Source organism: Acipenser ruthenus, chromosome 10 (genome assembly GCF_902713425.1).
Source record: "Acipenser ruthenus chromosome 10, fAciRut3.2 maternal haplotype, whole genome shotgun sequence".
Lineage (NCBI taxonomy): Eukaryota > Metazoa > Chordata > Actinopteri > Acipenseriformes > Acipenseridae > Acipenser > Acipenser ruthenus.
Window position 1 is genome coordinate 41,241,908 of NC_081198.1, and position 24,095 is coordinate 41,266,002.

Consider the following 24,095-nt stretch of genomic DNA (forward strand, 5'->3'; position numbering starts at 1 on the left):
AAGAAAATTAACCCTAACCCTAAAGCTTATGCAATTCTACCATTTTAACTAATTTAGTTTGGGTAGCATTTGGACAGACAGACAGCTTCCATATACTCTCAGTATGGGTTGTGGTGCACAACTGCTAAAAAGATCCTTAGTTCATCCTCTGCTCTATCCTTGTCACTGGGCATATGCATGCTTGGTAGAGGGTAATAATATTGATTTAAGTAGAAATGGAATAGCATAATATACTTTCTTCATTGTCATTGTTAGTGTTTGCATTAATACTAACTGATATTTCAAATTTCCTTCACAGTTAATATGGTTCTCATGCAGATGGCACAGTAATCTGACAAAACTACTTCTTGGCTAACCCCCCCTGCAGCTGTTTGCGGTGTTGGGGTGGGCTGTCTTGACATATCTGTTCCCAATTGATTATCTTCAGTCCTTCAGTTAGGGTTTATGGATTGGGGCTTCTGTTCAAATCTGAAGTTAATGAAAATCTTCATAATATATTCTGACACAATTAATAGCTGGGGGAAAAAAATAGGTTTCTATTATGCCCCAGATTGATGTTTTCATGGCGTTTGTTTAATGTATCTGCTGCAACAATTCTTTGGTATGAAGAGTTTTATTTTAGTGTGCTTAATGTGAGGTTAATTAAAGATTTGTATATTTCCACAGATCTATTTTTCCTACCGGTACTAATAACACTGCATAGTGAATAAACAAGTCCTGTATTAAACGGCTTCATTTTATTTTGTAGATAGCTTTGTTTCCCAGCGTGTATACTGTATTTCTCAATGCTTTACAATAGTGGATCGTTGTAACTTTAATCGTTATCGTACTTATCTTTATAGGAGAGATTTATATTACAGAAGAGATCAATATTTGAGACACAGTCACCCTGCTTTATACTTTTACTCAGGGTCATATATCACTGTTAAATTGCTTGTCAGCTGCATAAAGAACACTTGTCTTAATCACACATGACATTACTGATTGTCATAAGAAACTGTCTAAACTGATAGAAGGCTTTCAGCTTTAACGAAAAGCTCATTAGGGTTTTCTCAAACCATCACACCGTTAGATAGGTTATAGCATCATATCTAAAAGCACTGTTTCCTGTGGATTTCTAGCTAAGACGAAAAACCCACCTGTTACCATCTAGATATATGTTTTGAATTATTAATATGATGTCCTTCTGTAGATATAGCAGTTCATGATAAATATACACTAAATAAATAAATAACCAAATAAATAACATGCACTAATATTAAAATGGTAACTACCTGTCGCATACTTGCCAACATTTGGAAACTGTTCAGCGGGACGCTGCTCATATATATTATCATAGACCTACCCCCCAACTCAACACCACACGACCATCATGACACTAAAAATAGGCATAATGAAGCGTTCTTACCATTGTATAAATTAGTGATCAGCAGGTGTGTCAGCCGCACGAAGAGCACAGCGTGTGGTTTCCACTAACTCTACTGTGCAGAATAGATGATTTTTTTTTTCTATGGGTACATTTCGGGACTTTCTTCCTATGCATCGGGACGCGGGACATTTGCTAGGAAATCGGGACTGTCCCCACCATAAAGGGACTGCTGGCATATACGCTGTCGTTATCTCCATCCTCATATAGGTCTCAAATGTGAATCTTTGAAGGAAGCACATGTATTTATGTTTTAAGTTGACATCCATTCCTGTTCTAGGTTACAAGCATCTCTGTTTGTAAGTTAGTTTCAGATAGTCTGTTACTGTTTCACTTCCTGGGTCATTTCTCCTATAACCACTCAGCATAATACTAAAAAAATAATGTTGCCAATCATTTTGTCCATTCGCAAAACTCCACTGTTCTGCTGCAGTGATTTTTTTTCTTCTACATTAACCATTCTGGGAGGGTGAATACAATAATAGTTACCAGGATATAAATAATTCTAAATCACAATTCTGGTTTATCTGGGACTCTCGACTGTCAATATTTTATTCACGATTCATTAAATTAGTGAAGCACCAAGACGTGAATGTCAATATTTATCAAGAAGCTAATTCAGCTGTGATTTTTATTGGCAGTAGATACATTTCAACCACTGGCACAGTAATGAGAATATTTTAGTACAGTGATGATAGCATTGTGAATGACCTCAATCGTTTAAAACTACAGTAGCTTTGACAATATTCCATAGAGACGGAAAAGAAGTAATGTTTATTCAAAATACACTCTAAACACATTGGCGCATACAGCAGTGCTCTCCAGAATGTGTGAATCGTTGGGACTTCTGAAGTAAATGACAGTCACTGATTACATGACCAGATATATGGTATTTAGATATTTTTTTCTTTTTTTTCCCCAAAGATAACACAAAAACAAGTAGCCAGACCACTGTGCTACACACTGCTCACTTGTATTTTCGGGGCTGTCTGGTTTTTCATAACGCTTCATATCGTATCCTCACTTAGCACCACATTTTTGTATGTTATACTTGGTAAACGTAGTTAGATACACTGAGTAAGCAGACGTTCAGTCAGGCGCGCCAGAGGCAGCTGTGATCCCATTTGGATTGGTAACACTCGGCTGGTCCTGCCTGGGAGTGATGTGTCATTGCCAGGTGCTGACCATGCGACCTTTTTGGCGGGCATATTTAGACAATAAAAGCCGTGGCCAAGGAACGTCTGAGAAGGGCAGAATAATACTCCAGACAGCCAGTTGCCAAAGAGCCCTTTTGACGTTAGACCTGCCGTTACGTCCACCTCATATCAGGTGAAAGCTACGGATAGTCAGGTACAGCAACACGCAGTGCAGTACGTTTAACACCTGAAATGTAGTCTCATTCAGATTACCCAGTGAATAATATTTCACTGATCTAGGGATGACCACCAGAGTGTATAGAATCAGTGAGGTTTACTGTTTTCAAAGGGCTGTTTTTAACTAATGGTTAACAGTGTTTGTAATTGAAATTGGTGAGCTCATGGTTTGTTGGTAGATGTGATGCAGCAACGGGAATTGTAATGACGTTTATATTTTATGCCTGCAGTCTAGGGCTCTCAGAAAATAAATAATTTGTTTTGCCTGAAGAGATTTTTACTGTGTAATAAATACAAAACGAATAAAATCCTCAAGTAAATTAAACTTTTAGTTATATATATATATATGGGAATGGCTTAAGAGTTATAATTGTGCACAGATCTCAATCGGTTTTCATCCTGGTTTAACAAAAAATAATTTAATTGTATCTGAAAATGTGACTCGTATGTAATATTAATGTGATCATTTTATTGAAACGCCACACAATGTCAAAGTATGTAGCTTACATAAAAAAAAAAGATTCTCTACTTCGCTGATGTTAATGCGATGATACATTTTTTAACGGAGTTGTTTAGTGTATTCAAATTAAGCTACCAAAAGCATGACAGTCGTTCAGCCAAAATAACATCGACTTCCATTTCAAATCAATCTGCCCTTTGCATTTGTGAATAGCATGAAGGTATATTTACTAAAACAATATTACTAACATGACACATACAGTATATATATATATATATATATATATATATATATATATATATATATATATATATATATATATATATATATATATATATATAAATGTTACTGAATCAATTGTGCTTTTTCAAATTCCTGCACTCTAGAATAGCATGTTTTTGTAGCTGTTGTTTATTATTCTAAAGATACTGGTGAAAGCTGACTAGCAGCTCGTTTAAACAGTTTGCTCACAGTGTAAATGAATGGGGCGATCTAGATAAATACAGAGCTCTTCATATTCATTTACCTTAGAGGAGTTGCTGGGTCTTTAACAGGACAGAAGACACGAAGAATCATTTTTAGCAAAGCTGGTTCAGGTACACAATGGCAATCTGGCCTCTTTATTTTCATTACCATGCAATTATTTTCACAGGCTAAAACACCTGCTTCCAAATTTAGCTGCATAATTATGCACAATGTAATTTAGCTCAGACAATATTATCACCATTAACCCATTTCAACTCACTAATTGCATTCATAGTCAACACCTTACCTTAAACAAAGCACTCACAAAGAACACAAGCAGTTACAATGCTTTGCCAAGGCAAAGCGAACATTAGTGATGTCATAATGTCACGATCACTGTAAGAATACAACCAGTCAGGCGATCAGCAGTCAGGCCTGTAGAAGTCTTTTCAGATGGTGCAAAGTAGACAGCTGGAAGTTGTTTCTGTCTGATAGCTGGTCAGAAGGGATGACGGATGGGGAGGGGGTGAGACATGACTACCATTGTTCCACTGTGGTATAAATAAGATTTTTTAAACTCTTTGCAATCTAGTTTTTATTTTCTTCTTTTGGATTAAAGCTTGATGTCTAGTGTATTCTTCATGTGAAAACAAAAAATTCAATATGTACTCAATTGCCAAACTACCAAAAAAGGTATTTTCCAGCACAGACTCCTATCTAAAAGATTTCATGATAATGATAAATAAGTTCATGATAAATCCAAACCCCCATATTTGTTCAGCACTACCACTGCAGTGTGTAAGGTTCACATTATGGGTTAAGTTTATATACTGAATTACTGGGTTCTAACTAACATTTTCTGTGCACTCGACATGTGTCGAACATATTAAATACATCACCTTTTATTACTGCTGAAATTTCTGTTTACATAGATAGGCAATTAACGCTAACTGAGCCATTGAGAAATCTGAAGTCTGTGGACATTTAGGCATAGCAAGAGGTGAGCATTTACTTGGGAGAATAAGAAGTTACTCACAGCACAAACTAAAAGAAAATCAGATTAATTTTTCTTATTAAATACATTCTTCCATAGTATATTGTCAGCAATACATGTAGTTATTGATAAGAGTGTGTACCTTATTAATATCAATCGCTTGATAAATAGATATTTAAGATGTAAATAAGTGACTTTAGAAATTACATTGATTATTTAAAAAATATGATTTTTTCTTTTTTTCTTTTTTTTACAAAACACATGTTTGACTTGTTCTGTGGATTTGAAATTAAAACAGGAATTTTGTCACAACTCTTAAAAACCAATTAACTAAATGATATATTTCTAGTATAACCCACGGAACATCCTTATCTTTTTTTTTATTATTGTGACAGCTTTTATGAATTATAGTACAAATGCAGCATCTTCTGTAGCTGTAACTGATTAAATAATTCATGGGACTACATCTGTTAGCAATTTCAACATTATTGCTAATAACGGCAGTACAGCTGTAAAATATAACGGAGAAAATGCGTTGTGGATTCTACGAGTCTTGAGAATGAAACTAATTTCCCACCACACATCAACATAGAAATATACAATAGTGATGCCAGACATACTTAATTTTGTTTAATGCAGTTTTAGCATGAACAATTAAAAGAAAGTAGTGTTTTAAATATATTTGTTTTATTATAGCTGTAAAGACTACAGCGTTTTTGCAAAGTATGCTTAGGTTTAGCATCTGCAGATCCCATCCTCCACATGTTACATTTTAAATAGTAAATCTTATTAAAGAAAAATAATTTTCAATATATTTGTATAGTTTTCTGGGCAGATTCCATCTGTCAGATTGAGTTTCTTACCATATAAAGTAGTCTTGCTAATAGTTGTTAATGGTAAATATCTGGGATCTTGTTCAAGTGACACTTACACAGTTTGACAAAGGAACATTAATACAATGCGATCGATACTCAGTGAGATATCCCAGTTATAGAAGATACATATTTGACTAAGGGCTAGGGTGTTGTATAATTATATTTGATTTTTACAGACATTGTGATAATTTAAAAGCTGTAATATCCACAGATGTGACATTTTAAGAGCAACTGAATAAATATATTAGCAAATGTCAATTTCTTTGGCTCACAAATACACTAAAAACATTATTGAAAACTCACTTTGATCATATAGTGTTATATAAATAAAGATAAATTACAAATGGAAGAAAATACTAGACAACTCTTTAACACTAGTCATTTCTGAATATAAATAAGGACATATTTCATTATATACCTATATATATATTTTTTCTTAAACATCTCTTACTGTAAAACTATTACATATATTATTTTGTCACAAAGGCAATATACACAATCTACACAAAATCATTATCTCTAAAAACAGCAATATTATACCTCTGACAATGACTGTGTTACAGTGATCCCCTTTACTCACACCAAAGCGGCAGTACAGCTAAGATATAAGGTAGTGCTTCAGGCGCTGTAGTTACATTTATAGCAAGAGCACCAATATTAAGTATAATAGAGTTAAAGAGAAATTATGTTTATTTAAATAGGTATAATGTTTGCGCTATACCTCACCTCTAGGGTTGGTTCACGGCACGCACTGTCCACAGCACTCAACAGTTCAGGAACCCTAGCACTCTCTCAATGTGGCACACATGCTGAGGATTATTCATATAGTCAAGTACAGGATGGATACTTTTAAACCTTAAAAGAATTCTTAAATACAGTCGTTAATTCTAATACGGTATAGTCACTGCTAAAAGACAGAACAAACTTGAATACATATTGACATAACACTTCTGGATATTACAGTTACAGCTTGCCTTTTCCCTAAAAAGACCTACAGACAGGTTTTAAAAGCGCGAGATGCAACAGGAACCTGAAACCTCACTGTAGGTCTGTTTAGAACTGGTCATGTCAAAACTGGTTAGAAATGTGCCTTCGACCGAGACTCTGATGACTCGCGAGTGAGGGCTCTGGTTTTTTACAAATCGTGCCCCAGTCTCTCGATTTCGTCAATGAGGAAGTCAATGTCTGACTTTGTGGCAGCTGGATTTGAGACGATCATTCTGAAGAAATTGACTTTATTTCCTTGAGGCTGGTATCCTACCATAGTTGTACCTGTCTCCATCATACATGCCTTGATTTTCGGAGCAACCTGTGCAGGAAACAACATGAAGAATAAGCCTTTGCACTGTTCAGCAGCACACTGGAAAGCATAGTGGAAACATTAACAGCATATTTAAGGTACTTTATAAATACCTCAAATGTTTTATTTGTTTTACTGTGGGGTTCAAAAGTGTATGTGGTACCTTTGGAAAACCCCCTACTAAAAAACACCCCAGACTCGAATTAAATATCGGGTTACCTTTTTTGAATTTAAATGTTATTATGATATTAAAAACAATGGCATTGCTTCCTACCTTATGCAACCTTTCCCTTCTCTCTTCACAATCAGGCATACCCCTGAGGCTTAGTGGAATGTACCAGAAACAAACGTTTGTGTGCTGAGGCTGTAGAAAAAAACACCAGAAAGGTTGTTAATCACAGACACAGAATTATACAATATCATTATATCAGAGCTTGCTAAATGTTATAGTTAATTTATTAAAATCACCAACATAAATTGTTTTATTTTATGTATTTATTTATTTTTGACCTGCTTATATTTTTGGTAACTCTGCCACAGCTGGTATTTACTGTACTGTATGTTTACAGATATTCCTAAGCATATCAGCCTATTAGAATGTGTTAGGAGAAGATGTCAGGTGCCAGCTAAAGCACTGGTAGTTGAATCCTTAGTTTCTCAAGGAGGTAGAGTATCAGTGGAGGCATTGTGACCTAACTGGCAATGCCTGTGTAATGTGCCTGAAAACTAGTGAAAAATAGTTCAGGGGCCATGCCCTCTCCATCGCTGGCCCCACACCGAGGGTTGCTTGAAGTGAGAATCTAAGTGCCACCTTTGATAAGGATTGGCGATATCAGTTTGTGTCAGCTAGGACCAGGGCTGAGACAACCAGAAATCATTGCAGTCTGCCAGCACATCAATCACTACTGATGCAAGGGGTGAAATCAAATGGGCGACCTAGAGGTGGAAGGCTTCATATCTCATTGCTAATCCACAGAGCCACCTACCGCTGTTATTAATGGTTCAGTCTTAAAGCATGCAAGATAATGGGAACTGCTTTATATTCATCACACGTCTCTCTGCACTGCACGCTTTATGTAGATAATGTATTTTACAGAAACGGGGGATCAGCCAGCCAATGATGACTTGCCTCTCCATCGAAGACCATTTGGTACCCATCCCTGTTCTTTATTTTAGTGTAGAGGTACTCGGAGAGCTCCAAGCACTTGTTAATCTGTTGCTCAAATCCTATTGTGCCCTTTAAAACAAAAAATAAAGACATTATATTGCAGAAAAATGTCATATACATGGCACATTACTTCTTCATTAGTTATATTTCATTGAGTATGCACTTTAAGACATGGTCAAGAATTTAATTGATTCAAATTAACAATTAAGAACATGGCTGGAACAAAGATCTTGACTAGAAATGCTGAAGTTGCCTACCCCTGGTCTATTTTAATACTGGAAATACACATTACACGGATAAAGACATTAACCAAAACATTGCAATTCAACCATAGCTTTGTTAATCATGTTTAGAAATATTAACAAGCAGTTTGCAGCATATATTTACCTTTGCTTTCCACATGAGCCAGAATTTAAAGATGTCCACATGACGGCCACACTGTATTGCCTTATCTCCGGTGTCATAGGATATGTCATACTGCTTGTCCTGCTGGAAGAGGTATCCGGCACACATCTGATTGCAGCCTTGGAGAATACCCTGCAGACAAGACACTGCATCAGTACAATGATAAACACTTCTGATTGACAATAGAAAAAAACAAACTTTTACTAAGAGGTCATGCTCCATCATGGTTTCGTGATTTTATGTGTGGTAAGACAATCAGTGGCATTTGGTCATTGTTATGATTTTGGAAGTATTAAAAACAATAATGGTCAAAGGTAATCCTTGGTACCTTGTCATTTTATTGTATTGAGTGAAAAATAACATTCTGAAAAAACCGTGGTTACAATAAATTGTTAACTTTAAAATGTGACAAATGTATATTCTAGATCAAAAGGCAAGCAGACAGACAGACACTGCAGTAGTACTTTTCAGCTGAAATTATAAAACAACAGTGACACCCAGTGGGCAGATGTATGTCATAGCTGGGATTACTTTTTTTTTTTTTCAGTTTGAGTTTCAAGGAACTTGAAAATGAATGAGCTCCAACAACATGGCACAGAGGTTATATATTATTAGATTTCAAAAATCCAGAGCCCACCTTTTCTCTGACAAGAATGGCTGAACACTGTAACAAAACTCCCATCATTTTGTGTGGATTCCAGGTCACAGAGTTGGCCCTATAACAACAAATAGTACGTTTGGAAAAACAGGCCATAGGCTACACATTCTCTACAATCATTATCAAAAGCCAAGCTTTTCAATACCTTTCAATGCCATTCAGCTTATGGCGATGCTTCCTGGACATTAGTAATCCACCTCCCCATGCAGCCTGTTTGAGGGAGAAAGCACAATGGAATACATGGGTTTTAATGGGCATTACTGTTAATCAGCCAATAGACCAAGTATGGTTGATTTTAACATGCATACAATATAGGTACATTATTAACTCTTTCAGTATCTTTGCAAATGACAGCTATACTATAATTTAAAAAATGTTAGTATCTTTTATAGAAGTCATACAAATGTGATATAGGGCCATTAACTGCTCTGTTGTGCAGAGTAGACATATTTGTTACTAGACTCCACTAGGTGTAGTGTTCTGCCATTTTGAGTGGCGTCATGTTTCTAGGCCTCTTTACAGGTCTGCAGTGTTGAAAGTGTTAAAGGCAGGTTTGTATATTCATTTATGATTACTGTTACATGAAGTAAATACTGTCAGCAATAGAGGAATTCTCACCGGCTGCAGGTGCTAGCTGTTCTCTCATAGTATTGCTGTTATAAAGTGTAATAGACAGTTTGATAAAGTTCACTTACATCTACGTGGAGCCACAGGTTGTACTTTTCACAGATGACTGCAATCTCCTGGATGGGGTCGAAAGCACCGTATACTGTGGTGCCAGCTGTGGCATTCACAAACATTGGAACATGTCCCTAGAAATAAATATAAATCATAGTTTGTATTCATTCCACAGAATTAGCTATCCCAACAGTTTGAAGAGCTATAACTCAATATGAAGTCACAAGGCTTAGTAACAATAATGCGATTGTGTTTATCGTTGATGTATTTGCTCACCTTTTGCTTAGCGTCAAGAATCTTGGCTTCCAAATCAGCTGGTATAACTCTCCCCCTGTAATAAAATGGACGGCCACAGGTGTCAAACAAACGTGAAAGATATATTTCACACCTCAGATAAGCAGCAATTAGCTTAATATGCAGAGTAATTATGTTTTATACAGGTTAAAAGGACAACCATGTGATTGCTTTTTAAACATCATACCTTTCATCGCTTTTCAGCAAAATAACATTTTCTGTTCCGAACCCAAGGGCAGCACCAGCTTTCTTTATAGAATAGTGGCTCTGCAATAAAAAAAAAAAATAAATAAAAAATAACACAAAATAATTTCAAAGGATTGCATGATACTTTGGGACAATTGATTAAGGCCAAAGTCTTTTTTTTTAAAGGGGTCCCTTAAATTCAATGCAAGGGATAAGTAAAACAAAGGGACCCACGTGTTCTGATGTAAAGAGGAGCAGTTTGGGGGCAGCAGCCATGCCTTTGGTTTTGACTTCAGGGAAATACTTGTACCGAGCAGCCATGACACTGTACATGTTGGATATGGCTCCACCTGTGAAGAGATTATCAATCAGGAGATTTTACAAACAATGTGTGCCTCCAGAAATACAAAACAGAGTAACTCAATAATAAATACCATCCCAAACAAACCAAGCCATTTAACGCAGCATCGTCCAATGGTTCAAAATGAGTTTCCCTTATATGATACTGTTTTAAGTTAGACAACAGCATTGTAAACCTGTAATTCCAAACTTTGTCCTTAATTTTTTTTTTAAGTAAACAAATATCTGTTTGATCTGTCATTAGAATGTAAATATCTTGAAACAAGAATCTGTAAATTAAAAACATCAATCAGCAATGGCGCCTTAAATCACCCTTATATTGACATCTGACATCACCATATGTAATTGAGGCCATTAACTACTCACCAGGTGAAAATATACCATCCCCATCTCCACCTGGCCAACCAATCATCTCCCTCATTTTCTTCAGGGTGAGCTGCTCCATAAGGACAAACACTGGAGCAATCTCATAGGTAAACCTGGGAAAGCAAAGAGCTACCTGTTATAACTTATCCAGAGACAACAAACGACAGATGTGTTTATTTCAGTCATAAGACACATCTTAAGTTGTATGTACAAACTATCCCTGGGAACACACTGAAACAGACACAGACATTACAATGGGAAGAACTATCTGTATTCAAAACCAAGTCAACCTGAAATTCAGTGGGAAATAGTCACACAGTGTCAAATATTCCTTTATATCGTACTTGACATTGTAATGTTTTTCTATTCCACTATTATTTACCAAATCATATTTGCATTAATTTATAGAAAAAGTATAATTTTCCACTTGATTGTTATATGAAGCGTCCTATGTATCCAACGACACAAAGAAACGATTCAATAGATTTATATTACCACATGTATCTTTCACTGTCATGTAACTAACAGACCTCCTGCTGCGGGCTGTTTGTTTTGTTTCATGTCTTTCCTGCACAGACTGCTTCTCAGACTAATGGATCAGGACTGGAATTTTACAAGACTAGTTGGTCAACAGGAAGACCATAACTGTTACACTGCAGACTGATAACTAGTCCTGCAGACACACATGCTGCAGCTGACCAGCAAAAATAATTAAGATTATTGAACAATGTCACAAAAATCTAAATGCAATTATTCATGTGAAATTATCCTGGTGATAACCTCCCCCCAAGGACAATTTTATTTGAACATTAGGTGCCAGTCAATAAGTGTCAGGAGTAATTATAAATAATGATTCTCTGATTAGTCATTACAAATGACAAGCGAGCAGTCAGCCTTTAAATACATCGACTGCAGCCGTGATGCACAGGGCTGTCTGGTGCATCATCTTTTTCATTTGTAACATTTTACCTGCAGATTAACAAAGAACCAAGCTAATGCGTAGAAAAGCGAAAGCACAATATAAAATGAAGGAAATTATGTTTTTTTTTTTTAAAAAAGATTTTGATATTGTGACATAGCTCCCTGCGAGATCATAGGTTTGTGTTTTATTTTCCTACTACATCTAGTTATTTTGCAGGCGGTATGAAAAAAAAAAAAACCTGGCCTTATTCTAAAACATCTGTTAAAACATATCAGTTATGCAGTACATATAGTTCCTCATATGATTTCAAATGTGATGTTACAAGGATTTGCCTGTTGAGCTAGAACAGTACTGGATATATTATCTATAACCGCTCACTGTTATAAGTAATAACAGGAAACTGTCTTTTTTGGCTCATTGAATGGTTTGGTGGTTTTCAAAGTACAGAACGATTTACAATTAAATCTTACATTGGAGAATTTAAACAAAATGTAGTCAATGAGGTCTGCTTGCCTATATAGTTAAATGGAAAATAAAATGTGGAACTCTCCGGCTTTATGCAGATTAAGGAAAGACACGGATCTTAACCTTCCTTGTGTAGTGGCTCAAAATGGGAGAAAACTATTTGAAATTTACCCAGCATGACATGTTATGTTTTTACATACTTAATGTCCTTGAAGTATTGTTCTTTATGCACCTTTAAATTTCCAATTGGGGCTTATCAACAAGCACATTTTATATGACGATAAAGTCAATCAATGCCTGGGAACTAAAAGCTAAAAGGATGACATGAAGACCCAACATGGTTTGATATGTTCTGACCAGTTCTTGCATAGCCTTGGGGGAGCAAATTTAGTCCCTGGATGGTCACATCTGGCAGTCTGTTAATACCAGCTAACAATCAGACAAAGTCAATGGACCGTAAACCTGTATCTAGGACAACTTCTGCACGTATTCCATATTAGTATTCAGTCTTATTCTGCTCATATTTTTAACACAAAAACCAATATGCAATTACTTTTCTTGATTTGGTTTACAGCTAATAATGGCCCAAACAAAAAGGCTCAGAGTCCAAAGTTATTTCAAGGTGCTTAATATAATATATACCATAAAAGAAAAAGAAAACACATGAAATCACACAAACTCCATGTAGTGGCAAAATGTAGATCAATATTCAATTTAACTTGCCTGTAGGGGGTTAGCAATTCCTTTCAATTCCTAAAAAATCTAAGTATAAATTCTCTTGAAATCTGACAATTCCCTGTGGACAGGTTTTGATAAAGCAGATTTTTTTCTGACTGTTTGTCTTCACAGTAGGGGGCACTGTAATTATACCACTTAAGAATCTCCTACAGTACTGCACTACAAAAGATCCTTTTATTTTCCATCTCCATTTAGCTCCTTAAAAGGGTACATAATGTAAAAGGAACCACGATAAATCTTTGTTAACATTGAGTTTTTAAAAAGCCAGGTGACCTGTGAAACATACTGAACATATTGAAAAATGTAAGTTTTATCTCAGGGTTCTGCATGAAATGAAAAACATGTTTTTTAACTTACATATTAGTGTTGGCTGTTGAGGTGAGCCATTCTCCAGCCAAACCAATAATGTCCAATCCACTGGAAAGCTGGTTGAAAAACCTAGGGTGGCCTAAAGAGAAATAAAGAGATTTACCAACACAGGCTCCTTTCTGTAGCTTTACAGTCTGATCTAGGAAACCTGGGCCCCCATGCTTTTAACACCAGACCCTACAGCCGGCTATATACATTGAACTATTACATGACCCACGAAGAGTGAACAGTTCAACTGCAACATTTTAAAACTATTATATTTGCTTAGCTACTTTAAAATGAATGATGTATTTATTTACAACACTATAACACACCGAGAACAATTGTATCATTATAAAACACAAATTGTAAAACATAAATGGTTACAGGATTGTTTAACAGTTTGAATCTTGTCAGGGTTATTGTTTGTTTGCAAAATACACATTTTTTCACAGATACTGAATGTCTTTAAATGGTTTGAAAGGAAAGTGTCATTTTGTATTGAAATGACCCACACGACACAGCGTTTTGCATTTCAGGACCAAGGACAGCTACCAATAGCATCTCAGAAAAGCCTACTGCAGTAAACTGTTATATATATATATATATATATATATATATATATATATATATATATATATATATATATATATATATATATATATATATATATATATATATAATAGGCTATTAATATATTATTCATAGATGATTGCATTTTTACTTCATATTGTTTGGTCGTTGTGAACCAAAAGAAGAATCTAGTGCTTCATACCGCTTGGTCTCTGCTGTGTTTCATTTCTGCACCCTGTCTGCTGTTTTACACAGTTCATAAATCTATATCTCGATTCCCAGAGGCCAGACTCTAGTTAAATACTGTGGAAGAAAAATAGCTGTCAGTAGCATTACCAAGGGTGCAATAAACAGCTATAGCCATCAAAGTTATCAAGAGAACTGTACTGCTTGAGAGAAAGAAAAAAAAAATCAGTCATTTAAAACTAATTTTGCAGTATGATGTTACTTGGCAAATATGAAGAGGTATTCTTAACTAAAATGGCCAAAAATCTACATAGATAGGTGCAATAACAATGCCTTTAAATGAGGCAATATGTGAATTTTCAACAAAGGATTAAAACGAGAAGCCCTGGCAAAAGAAACGACGTGAGTCCAAACGCTTGAATGCTTTGGGTTAATTGCAATCTAAGGAATTTCTGAATTACTTGGGTGTCGCTGCCTGTTTCTATCAGTAGTAATCATTAAAATGCTGTTAAATGTGTTTACTACCTCCCTGATAAAAACATATCTTCTATAAAGGTGCTAATTAAATAGTATAGATTTGTTTCAGGCTCAATGGAGTATTTAGTGAAAGAAAAAGAAAACGCCTATTGATCAGACAACAGAGATTCCCGGTCTCAAAATGTAAACTTTTCAGCGCTAAATGAACATATAAATCCACGAGAACATGAAGTAACAGGTATATACCTGTTTAGCATGCAGAGAATTGGGTTGATAGTTAATATCTACGTAGCCATAACGAACACCTGCACACTTTTAATCCCTCCAAACGTTTGATCAGTTTCTTTACACTAGAATAACCACAATAAATAATTTCATACTGTACACATAATGTTGATACATCTTAGATAGACAGATAGATAGATAGATAGATAGATAGATAGATAGATAGATAGATAGATAGATAGAATCTGTTGAAGTATATGTACAGAACGATTGCAAATAAATCATATTTATAACCTAATAGAGATTATAAAACTGATTAATAATGAAGGGTGCAGTTATTAACGCCGCTATCCATTTGTCAGGTAACTAAGTGACTGTGCTCAAAAGGTCTTTTACCTGTCCTCACTCCATATTTCAAACTGTCTCTGCAGTCTACTAGGATCTGTTCCAGAGACTCTGGCTGGTCAGAGAGTTCCAGATTAAAGCCTTCCATCCCTTCCAAGAGCTGATGGGGGTGATGAAAATCCAGCACTTTGGTGGACCTGTCGAAGGTTTTCTTGACATAATTCAAGAGAATGTCAACCACCTCCAGCAGGAACTGCATAGTCTGCTCCTCTCCATTTTTGGCTGGTAATAAATCTGGTTAACAAGCAGTATGTGTTAAAAGTTTTGCAGACATTCATTTGTTGCACATCCTTTCCCGTTGTTTCTAATCAATTTTATGTAATTGGGACAACGCTCTTTGTATAAAAAATAACCTATTTGTTATATGTGTTGTTCTTAGAGATCTAAAACAAAACGCACTATTTTCCTTAATCGAACACACTTCGTTAATTTAACACAGTGTAATCCGTTTTATAAACATAAATATTTCGATAAGATATCTTAAAATGTAACAACTAAAACAAACTGCTTAAGATAGGCCTATATATATATTTTTTATTTTTTAATAATTCCCAATCCTTTTTTTTCAGCTAATATTGACTAATGCTGCTCAACAATAATACGATATTGTGGGGTGAAAAGGAAACTGTATTCCTTTAGAAATTCCATAGCAATAAATATTACATAAAATATCATATGTGTTCATCTTTTGTTCCAAGGTCTTGGAGTGCATTAAACATATTATTAAGTATACCCCATCAACAAAATGTCAAGGTGGGCAAAACACAAATTACAAAAGTAAAGTGATCATTAATAGCCTACAGCTGTACTGTTCTACAATTTCATTAATAAAGATTTGGAAGAACTCAAGTAAATAATAACAAGAAATACACCCATTACCCCTCAAAACTCCTGCAATGAAGTATACATTAGGATATGTAAGTGATGTATTGCCTAGAACATATTTGTGCAACAGTAGTTCAACTGTTGCTTTTTCATGTATTCATATTAAACAAATCCTTATATTTATTTATAACCAGAAAGTTACCTCTTGCGAATAAATTGGAGAAGTCGGTCTCGGTGCGCCGGAACCTGCATTCCCGCTCGCTGTTTTCACAACCCAGTAGATTAGAAGACTGACGTTCCTTCAGGGAGCTGACGATGCGGCTCTTGTCATCGAGACTGTTGTTCTTTTGCAAGAAACCTATATTGTTGCACGGGGTAGAAGTAAGAGGCGGCCTGTTACCACTGCCCAACATTCTGTTTTGTTAATAGGAAGAAGAAAAAAAAAACACTCCCTTTACTTTTGGTAACTTGTTTTGTTTTGAGTTTTTCCTATGTTGTCCATGGAAAGTGTATTTATGGGGGCTACTTGCCTGTAGGAGGTTGTGCCCAGTGACATCAGCACCAGCCATGCAAAAACAAATATTTGTCACGTGCAGTGGTACCCTCGGACAGATTCTATTCCAGTAAGCAGCCTTTAGAAATGACTTTGGAATGAGTCAATGCAATTTAAGCCTCCAGGCAGAATTTATAGACTGAGTGAAGCGGACAATGATGTATGATTGCACTGTGAGACATTTCATTGTATCTAGCGCTAATATCACAACAGCGAAAGCGCATTACTGAATGCCGTTTAAAACTGTCCATATTTAACCATTTTTAAATCTGGCACTGTGCTGGAATACAGGGGGATAGTAAAGGCATCTTTGATGAGAGAGGACTTCATGGATAACTTAGTGAACACAAAATATTCAGCTTGCTGATAAAATTATTTTTATCGTTGTTTTTTTTTTATCTATTACAATCATTTCTACGTGTATTAATAAAGGGTTCTGTAAGGGCAATAAACTGCGTTTCATTTTTGAGTCATTTCTATATTAAAATGATTTAATATTACACATTTTAAATACTGCATCAGTTTTAAATCCACGGTATCTTTTTAACACAGTAGCCTACGTCATCTGCTCCGAATACGGGAACAAAGAGGTGAAGCAACCATGAGTTACTGTATCTATTCCGGGAAGAAAACCAAAGTAAGGGATTTACACAACTGAAGCCACATCTCTCTGGACCCCACAGAGAGCAGTAACAGAATGGTCCATTACATTTGTGCCGTGTACTTTAAAGATTCAACCGACGACAGTCGTTTGTATCATTTCTTACCCAAAAACCGAAATACTGTCAGCTGCAAATAATGTACATTTTCAGTTATTCGTTTTTCTTTCTTTGAGATTTATATAATAATAATAAAAAAATAGAAATTAGCATATAGCCAATACACTAAATAGTTTCTTAATACAATTATATGTTGCACATTGTTTTTTTGTTTTTTTTAAAAATGCATGTATTGTTGTATTTTTTAGTGGTTAAATGTTGTTTTCCTATTAATCGGCACATTGCGATCAATAGCTGCATATAACAATTAAAACACAGGACACTAAATCCTCCTCAGATAGCATTCGCTTTTCCCCTTGCCATTGTCTGCAGTGTCTGTGCACGGCCAGCCAATCTTATCTCGCAAAAACAGGACCCTGACGAATTGCTATTTAATAACTTTCTCGTTAATCTTTTTTTCCGTAGAGGGAAGCGTTTCTGACCCGATAAGGGTTGATGAATTTGAGGCTGCAAATCCATGATATAGCACACAGCATTATTTTATTCCTGCTAACACTATGGATTTTTCTGTTAAGCTCCCACACGGCTGTTGAACCCTTAGCTGAAAACGATTAATAGATATGTGGGATTGTTATTGCAGTAGTAAATTAAACTATTTCTGTGTCACAGGTTTAGTGTTTCCCTGGCAGTCCTTTCCTTCAAGCAAACTATAAAATGCTTGCATTTAAAATTACTATAACACATGTATTTCCTCACTTTGTTTACACAGCATAAAATGTCGTAATTAAAAACACATGTGTATAACTGTAGGCCTACTGTCTAAATTGTTATAACAAACCTGGTTTATATTGCTACACACACCCACAAACCCACCCACACATTTGGGTTTATTTATTGTATGAACTTGATGGTTGTTTAGTATTATATTTGTATTGCTCTAAATGTGATTTGTTTGTTTGTGTGTGTATCTATTTAGCTATAGATTTCTATCTATCTATCTATCTATCTATCTATCTATCTATCTATCTATCTATCTATCTATCTATCTATCTATATATATATATATATATATATATATATATATATATATATATATATATATATATATATATATATATATATATAGAATACGTGTTCACCTGAAATGACATAACACGTGTATAGACAGTATTAAACACCCGTGATTCGCAAAGCTACTTTTGAAATTCCTCATTTGGTGGAAATTAACCTTCCTCACCAACAGATGGCGCAGCTTCCTTAACTGTATAGTGCATTACTTCTCGATGTCTATTTTGATCTACCAAGCAAATCCTGGAAACTGTTATATATATTAAAAAAAAAAAAAAAAAAAAAAATTGTTGATGCCAAACTTTGCCTCTGATTCTAGGGCAGGCACTGCGTTATAGTAATTATCCAGGTAGTCAGTTTTATTCGCATAACCAATTACCCATTTCGCACATTCACAAAAATGTGCGGAATCGTCTTGTACAAGAAAATAATGCTCTATATACCGCGTAGACATAGCTCTTTCACTTTCACGCAGAATTCAACGCATTTTGCTTTGAGTACTGTATCACGTCACACAAACCAAAACACACACACACACACACACACACACACACACACACACACCAGGTTACAGGAGTGACAGGATAAATCATTTCCCGAATGTTTCATGTTCTAGAAATCATTTCATGCACAAACCCACACTTTTCTGTTATCTTTATAATTTATTTTTTTGTTTACATGGAGCAGCGTTATGTCACAGTCAACACATTATTACAAGGCTTGTACTGACTAGAATTTAAACGCAGAGCGTCCCTTGAATTGGTGTCAAACTTAACCTAATAGCCCTATAGCACGAATGGTCTCCCATACTGTAAATGAAAAGGTTATATATGGCAGTTTTCAGCATTTTTCAGATTGATGAATAGATTCTGACGTTTAAAACAACTCGGCATCATTCAGATGAAGATTTCTGTGGAATGGATACTGTAGTTTAAATATAAGGTACACGCAAACTTACCACAGATCTTCATTCCAAGTTTTCTTGTGCATCCATGAGCAACTCCACACCATGCGTCATAAGCTAAAACAAAACGTTTTACAAACTATTGAATAGCCTAATTATACACTTGCACGTTTTTGTTATAGCCATAAATAAACAAATACACAAATGTGTGTCTATTATATTAAAATAAGGTGGTATTTAAATATTTTCAAAGTATTGAAGTCTGTTTGTTTTGTTTTTGTGTCAGTACCTTACCTTATATACCTTATATATATTAAATATCCCGAACTCATCAGACCATCAATACAAGCCAGCTGGGACTAGAGTGTCTAATAAATGTTGGCACAGATCCGGCAAAGTGACAGTTTAAAATAAACTGCCATGAAATGGGGTTGGGGAAGAGTTCAAGAATTAATTGGGTGAAAAATAGCATTTGACTACATCGGACTTGCGTGACTAGCCTTTGGCCAGCCTGAGATTAGGTTGAGTCAAAAACACAATAATGCGTTTCACATTCTCTTCCTATACGGTGGTTGTTCAATGCCGGTTATGTGGTGTGTTAACATAAGGATATTGCCTTTTCGTGCACTCAACTCTCCAGGCACTGCAAAAGCCTTTAACAGTCATTGGCCAGACCAGAACGGCTTTCATTTTTTTAAGCCAGCTACAAAACAATGCATAGCATATTTGTGAAATACATAACATTAACATATTGAGGTACTTTGGAAATATCTCGTTATTACACACGGAATTGTGAGTTATATGTTATTTTGTATATTAGTATAACGAACATGTTATATGGTATACCTTAGCACAAAGAGGCACAACGGTAATGTGTATAGCAACCTTTAGGAACGGTTGCCGTGAAGCCTAGATATTTAGCACTTCAAATCTGGATTTCAATAGATAGGCTAAACTTACAAAATATGGATGAATATATTTTTTATACACCACCAGTACATCATTTATATGACATGGCAAGTTTTTTAAAACAACTTCCAGTATTATTACTAAAAGAGCGATATTTTCTGCATGATTACACGCTGAGTGTAACTTTTGTCATGCACCTTGCTTTTTAAGAGACAATGTAAAATATAGGCCTAATGTTTGTCTAGAAAAATAGGAATGACTTTTTTTTAAAGGAAAACTGACAGATCATTTCCCAGCGATGAAAATCTACTTAAATCTTAAAATAAAACTATGGGTTTTGTTTTATCTGAGAAAGTTTTTTTTTTTCCCCCGTCATGGGTGATGATCCGTGGTGCGATGTCTGGTTTTCTTTGTGTTTATTGATGTTAGTATTTGAGACAGTCTCCAGAAAAAGGCTTTGCTGACAGTTTTGTAGAGAAGCTCCGACACCTCAACCAGCCTCAGGCCAGTGAGAGAGATAAGGCATGACAGCAAGATAATGGCAGCAAGGACTGAGATACACGAATATAAAATACCGCCACCACACTTAATAATAATGAGAAAAATAATCATAATAGCATTTGAAAAAGTCCATCGAACCAGAAAAAAAAATAAAATACGAACCACTCATTTTATATTATCACCTGGTTTTCCACTATATACCTTTGAGGGATATAATTCAGTTGGTTTGGCGATTTATTATCTTTTCTTAGATTGATGGCACTCTGTGAGTAATTATATTATCGAACCCTTTTTTCTGTAGCTGACTGTGAAAATTGTTGAGGCAGAACAGCAAGCCGTTTATATCTATCCACTGTCCTATCCTACCACTGACACTCCGATAACTTAGCGCAAACCCAGGCCCATTATGGGCAATTCTGTGCTGAGACAATTAGCGCCACTTTTCACTTAATTACACCTTGAACCACTCAATCAAACGTTTTAGGACAGCAAGCGAAGAACACTATTAAATGCAAAAGCGCTTCATAAATTAACGGAATTCGTTTTTATTTCCTGGTTTCCAATAGCTCAAATAATGCAGCTCTTTAAATAACACACATACACAAAACCTGAACGCTCATATTAGGGAGATCAAATTCATAAACTAAACACCATTACCGGGTTTTTATTAACAGTGAACAAACCTCATCTAAAATGTAACAGGATATAAAATAAGGCTAATTTGAGGTAAAATATCTTCATTGTGGCTTGTGTGTATTATACTGACAGCGCGGTTGCTATAGTCGAATCATCACGTCATAGTAAGGAAAGCATATACTGTATAGCCTACTTAAATGTACTGCTAAGAAAAAAACAATGTTCTCGTTAAATGGGTGCTGTAGATCCGCTATGCTTTTTACTGTCGTGATTTGTTAGATAAGAGGAATTTTGAAGTTTGCTCTTTTTATTTTTAGATCAGGATTAATAGCACTAGGCAAAGTGTAAATAACACAAGTGAAATATATTTTTATCTGATACACCTACTTGTGGATGGGGGTCGTAAATTAGTCGAGTTGGGATCCGGACCGACGCCAGAGGAGGAAGGATCAGACGCTGCCATCAGTTCTGAGATACAAATGTCCTCACTCCTATCGCTGTTGTCACCTTCTACGAAACTCCTCTTATTTCACCAAAATGGAAAGTAAAGTTTACTGCAAGGAAATGAAAAGATATATTACAAACCTTGAAAACTCACCAAAAAGGGTTACATTTGAATTCTGTATTAATCTGATTTACCCCGGTTTGGGAAACGCATTTAATCTTAGCATTGGAAAGCAAGAAGTTATGGTGTTGTTATACATATAATTAACCACAAACTAACATTAACATTACATTGTATAAGGTCATTTTTATAGTGGCAGCAAACGATGGTGTTTATTTTAGCCAGGGATAAATACGCCACCGATATTAACAAACAATCATAAATTACGAGCACATTTTAAAACAAGTGAATGGACCATACATAGCTAATTAATTTCTGTTTCTGCACGATATCGGCTAGTTAGCTTATTGGAAAAAACAAGGTGCATTCATTCCTATTGGTTTTGTTTTGACTGCTAGACATCCTGTTCGAGAGTTCGACTGGTGTAGCAGACCTTGAAGTGTCTCGTAATTATACCAGTGGGCAGTGATTGCCATAATGGTGTCTTGTATCACATTTCACCAATTTACAAAACACATTTTAAATGAGTTCAAATATTTCAAACTTTGAATAACTGTACCCTGATATAAGGGAGAAACTAGAATGAGTATTTCAAATATTTGCATTAAAGTAAATTGGTATACAGCTAAATTATAGACACAAATGCAGACCTTCATTTCATATTTCACATGATGTGTTATATTACAAAAAAGCAAACGGCGAATAAATTGCGTATCTCTATAAATTATGTAAGTACATTGTTGACTAAGTACTGTATTGATTTACTAATTACGTGGAAAATTCGTAAATAATCGCAATTTTATAATAAAATATAAATTCCTCGCACAAAAAGTAATGGTGAGAGAAGAAATATACAAGTTTAAGAATTTTTCAAATCCATTGAAAGGTATTCTGTTGAAAAAACGGCTTGCCTTCCATTCCATTCCATTAATGGAAGCTAAAAATAGTGACAAACTGTACAGTCTGTAATTACACTTAACCCTAAAGTTGTGTCAATTTAATGAATCTAATTCAAGGGACATATATTCTTTCATACATGTTTTACTGACATCACTCACAGGAGCTTTTAATTAAAAGCATGCACAATCACCATTAACCAGTTTTGTGAAAGTTAAAACATAGACAATGATGCCTCGGCAACATATATTTACAGAGGCACAGCATCTGTATCTTACCGTTTCGTCGTGTATGTACACAGGTAGCGGAGTCCAAGAAACTACCACAAAAACAACCGAATTACTACCTTATAGACATGCACAGATAAGGGCGTTTATAACACTCCAAGGAAAACGACGTCTGAATATCAATAGACTGCAAAAATTCCATTCACCATGACCTTTTTTTGTTGAAGTACGTTTGATTTGCTGTTTTATCCGTTAATACGCACGCATGAGTCACACCAACACCTCCTCTGGCGCTGGATGGGGCTCTTCCAATGTCGACTAGACCCGCTTTGTCTGCAGAAAGCATTAAAAGCAGAGTCCCTTTTCTTTGCTGACGTGATTTTTTGCAGGTGTTTTGTATGCCTTGGGGCTTTGTACCTCGATTATGAATCCCGAGGACGAAGATGGGCTTTGGAAGTTTGACCCTGTGAGTAACAGAGTACGTACCCAACACACTCCATATGTGGAGAGAAGGAGGGTGACCGTTTTATGGACCCCAAGAAGACGATTTAAAACTTACTGCAAACCAAATATAACACAAAATACATGAGCTCTGCATGGTGCAAAAGGAGGTATATTCTTATTACCAATTTGCTTAAAAAGTCAATCTAGTATATATATATATATATATATATATATATATATATATATATATATATATATATATATATATATATATGAATGCATTATGCATCTACAGGTAGATACATGGATCGGGATTGATTAAACGACATTCTCTCGTTAACTATCTCATATATATATATATATATATATATATATATATATATATATATATATATATATATATATATATATATATATATATATATATATATATATAAGCGCCTTCCTTGACATTTTTTTTTTGGTGTGGTTCCTATCAAATAGTAAAAAAAATTGGACAA

General features: G+C 35.2%; 1 protein-coding gene across 4 annotated transcripts in view; it reads right to left on the reverse strand.

Moving 5' to 3' along the window:
• Window positions 1-3,850: 3,850 nt before the first annotated feature.
• The window catches only part of LOC117409527 (glutamate decarboxylase 1), a 44,535-nt gene continuing 24,290 nt past the window's right edge, over window positions 3,851-24,095 (reverse strand). The window contains exons 1-17 of one of the 4 annotated variants that reach the window (XM_034015718.3): window positions 23,203-23,451; window positions 21,850-22,016; window positions 19,471-19,533; window positions 16,375-16,530; window positions 15,339-15,581; window positions 13,491-13,581; window positions 11,009-11,121; window positions 10,517-10,632; window positions 10,284-10,363; window positions 10,079-10,133; window positions 9,820-9,936; window positions 9,270-9,334; window positions 9,104-9,182; window positions 8,449-8,598; window positions 8,023-8,130; window positions 7,168-7,257; window positions 3,851-6,902 (exon numbers count right to left, since the gene is read on the reverse strand). In XM_034015718.3, coding sequence (XP_033871609.1) covers window positions 6,729-6,902; window positions 7,168-7,257; window positions 8,023-8,130; window positions 8,449-8,598; window positions 9,104-9,182; window positions 9,270-9,334; window positions 9,820-9,936; window positions 10,079-10,133; window positions 10,284-10,363; window positions 10,517-10,632; window positions 11,009-11,121; window positions 13,491-13,581; window positions 15,339-15,581; window positions 16,375-16,530; window positions 19,471-19,533; window positions 21,850-21,925 — 1,776 coding nt within the window. In that variant the 5' untranslated portion in view covers window positions 21,926-22,016; window positions 23,203-23,451 and the 3' untranslated portion in view covers window positions 3,851-6,728. Of the gene's footprint in view, window positions 6,903-7,167; window positions 7,258-8,022; window positions 8,131-8,448; window positions 8,599-9,103; window positions 9,183-9,269; window positions 9,335-9,819; window positions 9,937-10,078; window positions 10,134-10,283; window positions 10,364-10,516; window positions 10,633-11,008; window positions 11,122-13,490; window positions 13,582-15,338; window positions 15,582-16,374; window positions 16,531-19,470; window positions 19,534-21,849; window positions 22,017-22,327; window positions 22,439-23,202; window positions 23,452-24,095 lie in introns of those variants that run through there. The other 3 variants (XM_034015737.3, XM_059032267.1, XM_034015746.3) reach the window with 3 other exon arrangements.